Here is a 7,970-nt window from a genome sequence, read left to right as displayed (position 1 = left end):
CAAATGATGGCAGTTTAAGAAAATAATGCTTACTCCACCAGCTGCAGCAATACAAGCAATACTCCAGTCTTAAACAAGCTTTCACTAGATGCAGCTTGTTTGGCATTCCAGGAAGTATTAGTGCACTAGCTAAATGTCTCCAACTCAACAGACTTCCTCAAAAAGATGCCTTGATTCAGCATATCACTGATGCATAAAATAAAGACATCATTCTTCTGCACCATGCACAAAGGAAATGACATTAAACTAGGAATGGAGATCTCTAATAAAGGTGAATATCGTGAACAGAAAGGTGAAGACATTTTGACCTAGAATGTGTTCATATTTGAGCCCAGCTCTAACTAAGAAGTGACTTTAAGTGCAAAAAAATGTGACAGTGTGCATGCAAAAAGATATAGACAATAATGTCTATACAGTCAGAGTAGTGAGACAAAAGTGTTTTATGGGCAAAAACGCCACAAAAAAAAAAGCCCCCGTCAATCAGGCAAAAGTCATTTTAGAGCAGTGGGTGATGCATTCACTCATTGTTTACAGGCATAAACACAAAGTAAATGAACAGAATTCATGAGATATTTTACTGGTGATCCATATGTGCACTTTCTCCTTTCCCAGTGTCCTCTCCTGTTTCAGAGTCATTGCATTCTTCCTTTCCAGCCTGGTGCTCCTCCTCTGCTGCTTCATTAGTGGACGACTGGAATCCGCTGTCGTCCGGCTGTGATGAAGCGAGGGGATTCTCCATCTGGGAGTCTTGAGTGCTCGCCGTAATGTGATTTTCCTGCTGGTCTGGTGGTGTCACTGCTTTCTCTTCCCTTACTGGCGAATCTGAAGGCTTCTCTGTGCTTGAAGCTGTATCTTTCTTTGTCTCTGCTGGTTTTATTTGTGCCCCATCTTCACAATTTGAGGTGGATTTTACCTCCTCGGCAGCAGTTTCTTCTTTTGGGGATGACGACTCTGCAGTTTCCTGTGTCCTGACTTCATGTTCCTCTTCCTGTACTGCTTTCTCGATTTCCTGTATGGCACAGTCTATGGCTGACTTGCTCGCTGTGCCCTGTAGTGACCTTTCTGTTGTGCTTTCTTCCTCTTTTAGTATACTTCTGTTTGTTGGTGGTTTGTCATCAACTGCATTTTTGTTTACATCCTCTTTGGTTCCATTGGACACTTGCTTTTCTGACTTTTGGGATAATGAGGTGTCTGAACGTACCTCCGTCCCCTCTTCTGGAATATCGTCTACAGCGGGCACTTCCAGGCATGATTCGTTGGGCAGCACAGAGGCATTGCCTTCTATCTGGATCATGGAGACCACCTGCTTCACCCTGCGCCGTCTTTGAACCTCCGGATCTCCTGTGTTCTCTCCATCCACCTCCTCTGGGCCTCCTCCATATTCCTCAGCCCAGTCGATGGGAGGATTCTCCCCCAGCAGGTGAAGGTTAGGGTCGCTGTCGGTCAAAACGATGCTGTCTCGGTACAGGTTGTGTCTCCTTTGGACAGCTGCTTCCTTCACAGCTGGAACATAGAAGGAAAGTTGATAAGGTCACAGTGTTAGTATGAAGGTATTTTGTAAAAGCTTATGAGATCTTACTGTGAATGAGTCAACCATGCAAGATTCGTTTATTTATTTTTTGAGCTTGTAATGTTTATACATTACAAGGTGGTGACGTGCCTGGCTTTTCTAATCATTTAGTCCAAATTTATAAGGCATCTAAAATGATCAAAATGTTGCTGTTGTACACATCTACCACATGCCTTGTGTATTTTGATAATACAGATAACTCTGTATTTTGATAGCCTTTTAAGAATGTGAAGAATAACTTTTATATTATAACTAATATTATCCAGATTAATGTTTTCTGGGCTGAAGCAACTTGAGTGTACTTTTACATTTTTAAGGAAAATCAACTACAAGCTCCTATTCAGACCAATCGATGGAACCAAGTACACGGCAAAAAAAAAAAAAAAAAATTACGACAATCTGTTTTACTTGGATGTACATCACAATACACAAGAAAACATTTGATCACTACTTCCAATAAATCACAACTTTAAATGTTTTAATCTTCTTGGCTTGTAAAGAAGTCTTACCCATCATTATATCTTTCATGACGGTGTGCAGCACCACCTCCTCGAATATGTTCTCCACCAGAATGAAACGAGAGAAATCCTCAAAAATGAGCTCCTGGAAATGAGGGAGTTCCTGAAAAAACAATAGAATGTAGTAAATGTGACAGACATAATTCACCATTGTTAAGTGTAGTTCTGCACACTGTGTTCTGCATAACTGTTCAGGTATCGTGGTCCCTTTAAATGTTCGGAATGCGTGATGACTTAACACGCCGGTCAGTGCCATTGTTCGAGTATTCTATTTTCTGCTTTGAAATAAACGAGACACGTATTCGTGTGCTCAAAGTGAGAAGTTGTCCCTTGCAAATTACTGCAATTTCCACACTGGTGACCCCGACATTAGTCTGGACGTATCCAGAGACACGACGCGATCATGACCACGAACGCGGTCACCCTCAAACTCCCCGAATTCTGGGAATCGTCAGCATCAGCATGGTTCGCCCAGACTGAAGCGCAGTTCGCATTGCGTGAGATCACCATGGATACGACAAAATATTACTACGTTGTGTCTGCTCTCGGAAATTCAACAGCATCCAGAGTGGTGAGCCTTCTTACGAATCCTCCCGAAAATGGGAAGTATACGGCACTTAAAACTCACCTGTTGAAAACATTTGAACTGTCAGACGCTGAGAGAGCCAGCAGGCTTTTTCTCACTTCTGGATGACAGCAAACCGTCCGAGCTCATGGACCGTATGCTGGACTTTTTGGGTGAACACAACCCTGATTTTCTTTTCATCCAGCTTTTCTTGCGTCAGCTGCCTTCCCAAGTAAGAGCTGCATTAGCCAACACCACAATCACTGACTGTCGTAAACTAGCTGAAGAGGCTGATAAATTTTTCCTGGCAAGTCAGGGACATTTTGCGGCCGCGCTTTTTCCCGCGCACATCTCTTCAGTGTTGAGGGATGACGCCACACTCATTGCTGCGGCCACTTCTCATCGGCAGCAGTCTTCTGGCACCCAACAGCCCTCAGGATTGTGTTTCTACCATGCAAAGTTTGGAACCAAGGCTAACAAATGCCGTCCACCATGCAGTTTCAGTGTTTCGGGAAATGCCAGGGCCGGCGCTCAGTAGTAGCCATGAGTGTCGGGCGCGTAGGCAGGCTGCTTTTCATCCGCGATAGCATCTCCGGACGCCGTTTTCTGTGCGACACGGGAGCACAAAGGAGCGTCTTGCCTGCATCCCGTTTGGACATGGTAAACGACAGCCACAGCCCCCCTATGGAAGCTGCCAACGGTAGCCCCATCCGCACATATGGAACGAGGTATGTTGAATTGTGTTTCGGAGGACAGCACTTCGGTTGGGACTTTGTTACTGCAAAGGTTGCCGTTCCCCTCCTCGGTGCTGATTTTTTGTGTGCACATGGACTGTTGGTGGATGTAAAGAACCGCCGTCTGATTGATGCTGTCACGTTTTGTTCTTATTCATGCACGCTCAGAGAAGCGGACTCCATACGACTGTCTAGCATGCTCTCAGCTGCCATTCCTTTTTGTGTACTTGGATGACATCCTGGTGGCGAGCACGTCCAAGTTTCAGCACCTGGCGCACCTCCGAACCCTTTTTGAGTGGCTTAGCCACCATGGACTAATTGTCAACCCTGCCAAGTGCCAGTTCGGTCTCTCCACCATCGACTTCCTAGGACACAGAGTCACTAAGGACGGGGCAGTTCCTCTCCCATCAAAGGTGGAGGCAGTCATACAGTTTTCACGCCCGCTCACTGTCAAATCCCTGCAGGAGTTCCTCGGCATGGTGAATTTATATCACCGCTTCATCCCTCGAGCCGCTCAGCTCGTGGGGCCCTTGCACGAGGCCTTAAAAGGTAAACACAAACACGCTGTGGACTGGACTGAGAGCAGAGTCGAGGCTTTTGATGCCACTAAAGCAGCATTAGCGAACGTCACCATGCTAGTGCATCCTTCTCCTACAGCCCCCAATGCCATCACCTCGGACGTCTCTGATTATGCTGTCGGTGCGGTTTACGAGCAGTAAGTAGGTGGGGCCTGGCAGCCGCTGGCTTTCTTTAGCCGTCAGCTGCGCCTTTGTGAGCGGAAGTACAGCACTTTCGACCGGGAGCTGCTGGGTATCTACCTCGCCATTAGACACTTTCGTTCCCTGCTGAAAGGCCGACACTTCACTGCTTTTGTGGACCACAAGCCGCTGACTTTTGCCATGGCCAAGGTGGCTGAGCCGTGGTCCGCCCGCCAGCAACGGCATCTGTCTTACATTTCAGAGTTCACCACGGACTTGCAGCACATTGCCGGTAAGAGCAACCACGTGGCGTATTGCCTATCACGGGCTCTGGCGGGGGCAGTCCATCTTGGTTTGGATTACAACCGCATGGCCGCGATTCAGACCACAGACCCAGACGTGCAACGTCTGAAAACCTCGACTACAGGGCTGCAGATCAAGGACGTGGTTTTTGGCAATGCCGGCACAACGCTCCTGTGTGACATCTCCACAGGTAGTCCTCTGCCTATCGTTCCCTCGGGGTGGAGGCGCCAAGTTTTTGATGCCATCCATGGTCTCTCCCACCCAGGTGCGAAAGCTTCACAGAGGCTTGTTTCAGCAAAGTTTGTGTGGCACGGCCTCAAGAAGGACGTTAGGGACTGGGCTAACACCTGTGTTGAGTGCCAACGGGTCAAAGTACACCGCCACACTAAAGCCCCGTTAGAAACATTCCCGGTTCCTGAGAGGCGTTTTGACCACGTAAATGTGGACCTGGTTGGTCCTCTGCCCTCCTCTCAAGGTTTCACATATTTGTTAACCATGGTTGACAGGACCACCCGCTGGCCTGAGGCTGTACCACTGACATCAGGGGCATCTGTCGAGATGACACGGGCATTTATTGGCACCTGGGTTGCCCATTTCGGCACCCCTTCGGACATTTCCTCTGACCGAGGTGCACAGTTCACGTCCGAGCTTTTGGACGCTGTCGCACAGAGCCTCGGAGTGAGACTCCACCGCACGACTGCATATCACCCGCAGGCTAACGGACTCTGTGCGTTTTCATAGATCGATGAAGGCTGCCCTGCATGCCAGCCTCAAAGACAGCAACTGGGTCGACAAGCTCCCGTGGGTGATGCTGGGTATCAGGACTGCGCCAAAGGAGGACCTTCAGTCCTCATCCGCGGAGCTTGTTTACAGGCAACCGCTGCGAGTACCAGGGGATTTTGTCCCTAGCACCACGGTTCCCTGGTCTGCCACTCTCCAGCGGTCTACTCTACAGGATAATGCGAGGTTTTTTGCACCTGTTCCTACTTCCTGTCACGGCCTCCCTCAGTCGCACGCGCGGACGGCCTCCTGCTCTGCCCCCACCCAGTGCTCCCACCCCACCCAAGCCACCCACACCCCATGCCCCTCTCCCGGGTAATGACGGTACACCAGCTGCAGTGGGGTCTCCTCGACCTCCGGTAGAGCGCAGTCGCTGTGGCCGGTTGATACGCCCACCCCCCCGTTGACAGTTGGGTTTTTCTGATATGGTGAATTCTGGGGGGTCGTGTGAAGTGAATGTGACAGACATAATTCACCATTGTTAAGTGTAGTTCTGTACAATGTGTTCTGCATAACTGTTCAGGGATCATGGTCCCTTTAAATGTTCGGAATGCGTGATGACGTAACACGCCGGTTAGCGCCATTGTTCGAGTATTCTGTTTTCTGCTTTGAAATAAACGAGACACGTATTCGTCTGCTCAAAGTGAGAAGTTGTCCCTTGCAAATTACTGCAATTTCCACAAGAATAACTTTAAATATTTTCAGAGCAGTTTTAGATTGGATAATGCATTATTGCTATACCAGAGCAAAGACTTACAGCAGAGCATGATGGTGAGAGCTGTTTCAGCATGTAAGGGATGAAAATCTGCAGAAGAGCCTCTCTGAAGAACTTCTTACGAACTGTGCTGCTGTCGTAGTCAAATTTCTGGACATAAAAGTTTGAAAACCGGTACACATTTTATAAACATTAAACAAGAACCTACTGGTTCAGAAAGATAGGACATTCTGCCGATGGATGTTCTGTTTCACCTTGATGACACGATCCTGGCAGCGCTGGATGGTTTTGCAGAGATCCTCCTGTTCCTGGCCCTCCAAACTCTGGTGCAGGAGCTGCTCAAATGTGTACATCGCATCATCCATTTGCTGCACGAAAACAGATGGATATATCCTTAAGGCAAGAATACACTACAATTTACAGTCTGGAGTAGACAGTGCTAGTTTCCAAAAGTCAGTTTGGTTTGTTTAAGCTTTTAGCCAAGTGTGACAGGATTCATGGAAAACAAATAGACAATAGAGACTGTGTCCACACCTTTTAATGATTCTTGCCACATGGGGGCATATTTCACCACACAAAAGGGTGGGAACTAGTGGAAGCACATTATGTTGATAATTCACAATGCATGTTCAGTCATGTTTCTTCACTCCCTGTGCTTTGAAAATCTGTCTCTGTTGTAAAGATATCTTCTATAAAGTGCTAAAGCATGATTAGCACTTTATATAAAAGACACACCTTTCTTTCTTGGGCTCACAATCAGCAGTCATATGCTAGTCTTAAAACTGTAGCTATGTAATTTAGTGACCAAAATGAGGTTTAACATACAGTTTCATACACACCACAACCACAAACCAAACCCGAAGTGGCACAGAGGCAAACACAAACCACTTGTTTTGCCCACAAAGGTATAATACCCTGTTAACAGAGACATTTGTATACTTCTTCAAACCAGCTGCAGTTTAACAAGCATCCTGATCACATAAACGCAATAAAAAAAGCTCAGATGTGTGGTACATATCTGTACTTTGTACTGTTTTAGAGTACTAGTGGTTTTGCTGTTGTTCTCGGTTCAAAGATGACTGACCTCTCGCATTAGGATTTGGGCTCTTTGGACAAACACGGAGGGGCTGGAAACGTCAAAGCGCTGCTGAAGTCCCTCTAAACTCAGAGTCTCAACCTTCTCATAGCAGCTCTGCATCTTTACAGGATGGAAGGCTAGCATGGAGATCTTCTCCATGTGCTGGACAGCAAAGGCAAAAGGGTATTAAGTCTATCAAAGTCATGGCTCAAGCAGCCTATTAGCAATGAAAGAGTAATAAAATGTCATGAGGGGGACCGTTACCTCTCCAAGTTTTTCCTTGTTGCCGTCATTGAGGAGGTTCTTGCTCATGTCTACTAGTTCTCTAAAGAACAAGTCTTTCACCTCAAAGAAGCCTCTGCTGGTGGGCTCCATCAGCGCATCCAGGATTGAGCTGATGTACGGCTGGATACTCACCTTCAGAAGCTTCTCTGCCTTGGGCAGCACAAGTGCTACAGACAAACAAAAAAATCCATTCAGTTGTATAAATGACAAAATGCTAGGGATGCACTGATATTAAAAATCTGGCAATAAACCAATATTTATTTTATATTAGATATAGTATAATTACTACACTTAAAATTACCTTGTTAAAAAGAAACTAACAAAAATGCTATTTGATAGATTAAAGAATTAAAGTGGGTTACAGTGATTTTAAGGATCACAACATTATAGTGTGATTGAAGCACAGCATAAAATCTAATAAATAGAAAATACATGTTATATTATGTTTATTAAAAATATCAGCCATCACTGCATGCGCATAACTTTAATACATTGTGTTCTTAAAGGGTTAAATCTTTGCCATAATATGTTAGTGCTAAATGATAACATAAATATTAAAATTAGGAGAAACAATTAATATTGACATTATTGACAGGAAGGATAAGCAGGAAAAGATGTGTCATGTGAACACCTCTGAAATCATGTTTTCTTCTCATTCATAGAAGATAAGGTCACCATAAAATGAAAATTGTTGTTTATCTGCTTACCCCCAGGGCATCCAAGA

At 45.8% G+C, this 7,970-nt stretch overlaps 1 protein-coding gene across 1 annotated transcript in view; it reads right to left on the bottom strand.

Annotated features, from left to right (window-relative positions):
• Positions 1 to 353: 353 nt before the first annotated feature.
• Positions 354 to 7,970, bottom strand: part of niban2b (niban apoptosis regulator 2b) — a 32,723-nt gene continuing 25,106 nt past the window's right edge. The window contains exons 9-14 of the mRNA XM_059550812.1: positions 7,226 to 7,413; positions 6,968 to 7,123; positions 6,138 to 6,251; positions 5,926 to 6,033; positions 2,080 to 2,191; positions 354 to 1,503 (exon numbers count right to left, since the gene is read on the bottom strand). Of these exons, the coding sequence (XP_059406795.1) occupies positions 575 to 1,503; positions 2,080 to 2,191; positions 5,926 to 6,033; positions 6,138 to 6,251; positions 6,968 to 7,123; positions 7,226 to 7,413 (1,607 nt within the window). The 3' untranslated portion in view covers positions 354 to 574. The remainder of the gene's footprint in view (positions 1,504 to 2,079; positions 2,192 to 5,925; positions 6,034 to 6,137; positions 6,252 to 6,967; positions 7,124 to 7,225; positions 7,414 to 7,970) is intronic.

This window comes from Carassius carassius, chromosome 5, assembly GCF_963082965.1.
Source record: "Carassius carassius chromosome 5, fCarCar2.1, whole genome shotgun sequence".
In the NCBI taxonomy this organism is placed as follows: domain Eukaryota; kingdom Metazoa; phylum Chordata; class Actinopteri; order Cypriniformes; family Cyprinidae; genus Carassius; species Carassius carassius.
This window is presented reverse-complemented; position numbering and strand designations above follow the sequence as displayed.